Here is a 1,244-nt window from a genome sequence, read left to right as displayed (position 1 = left end):
ATTTTTTAATTTGATTATTTCATATATTATAATTTCAACTATATTTGTGTATTGATTAAACATGTCGAATAATTGTTAATATTACCTTTTAAAACTACGTCCAAAATTGGCATCTTTTTAATACTCTCGTACAGCCATTCACCATTGTTCATATCGTGATGCTCCGTAATCTCTTCTCTCAGTTTATCTTGAATATCCTGATTCTGTGCCAGTTCATATAAAGCATTTGCTATAGTCGACGCCGAGGTTTCAAAACCGGCCACAAAGAAGACAAAGGCTTGGGCTATTAATAAATCATTAGTCAAGTCTGAAACAATGGATAAACGATATAAAAACCTTGAGAGATTAATGCATTTTTCAAAATCAATCGTCAACTTTGTTGAAATATATACAGTCAATCCCAAAGGTTTATGCACTTTAGAAACACATTTTTTAAAAAGAAATCAGACGTCGGAAGAACATTGCTATTCCATATGAATACATATATTATGAAAAATATTATAACATTGAACAATGTTTGAATAAATTCTTGAGAGTCATACTTATACTCAGTTTCTCCGGATGATCCTGCAGGTCCATCAGGGTATGAATGAAATCCTGTCTAACGACATTATTCTTTCTTCTATAATCAATCACATCATTGACAACTTTAGTGAAAAACTGGGTCATGTCGTCCCTTGGTAGGATGTATCCAAGGAGCGTGTACAACGTGGGTAAACCCTCCCTAAGCTGGATTTTTATTCTCTGTACCAGGCTCATATTGAAAAAAGTCTTTCCTATCTCGCGAAATTTGTTATTCTCGCCCGACATTGCATTCGTATCGAGGCCAAATGCGCAGCTGCTAATCACGTCAGTCGTGAATCTGTCAAACATTTAAATCAAATATAAATCACATTTGCGATATCGAGGTATTAATTATACATATTATGAATGACATTCGAATGAATGAATGAATGAATGAATGAATGAATGAATGAAGATCAAAGATGTATCGTAGTCGAATTGACTAAGAATAAGCATTCAAGTTTGCATTATCTCATTTGCATATAAATGCATATGATTACCTCGCACATACTTCTCGTACGTCAATGTTGTTGCCGTTGGCAATCAACGAGTCAACGTACTTCTCGAAGGTATTGGAACACTCGATTATCATCGAGAACATTTCCTTGAGCTTCCCTGACGTGAAAGTGGGAGATAATCTGGTCCTTAAAGGTCGCCACCTTTTTGGTTCCAGCAAGAAG

The 1,244-nt window shown here is 35.0% G+C and overlaps 1 protein-coding gene across 1 annotated transcript; it reads right to left on the bottom strand.

Moving 5' to 3' along the window:
• Positions 1-85: 85 nt before the first annotated feature.
• LOC108627524 (putative cytochrome P450 6a21) lies at positions 86-1,240 on the bottom strand (the record flags this gene model as incomplete). The annotated part of the gene is made up of 3 exons (XM_018028809.1): positions 86-307; positions 543-862; positions 1,065-1,240. Coding segments are annotated over 3 exons (718 nt in total), but the record flags the coding sequence as incomplete, so codon positions are not given.
• Positions 1,241-1,244: the final 4 nt, after the last annotated feature.

Source organism: Ceratina calcarata, unplaced genomic scaffold (genome assembly GCF_001652005.2).
Source record: "Ceratina calcarata isolate Rehan_Ccalc_2016 unplaced genomic scaffold, ASM165200v1 scaffold4740, whole genome shotgun sequence".
NCBI lineage: Eukaryota > Metazoa > Arthropoda > Insecta > Hymenoptera > Apidae > Ceratina > Ceratina calcarata.
The sequence above is the reverse complement of the archived record's forward strand: the minus strand, read 5'-3'. Positions and strand labels throughout refer to the sequence as shown.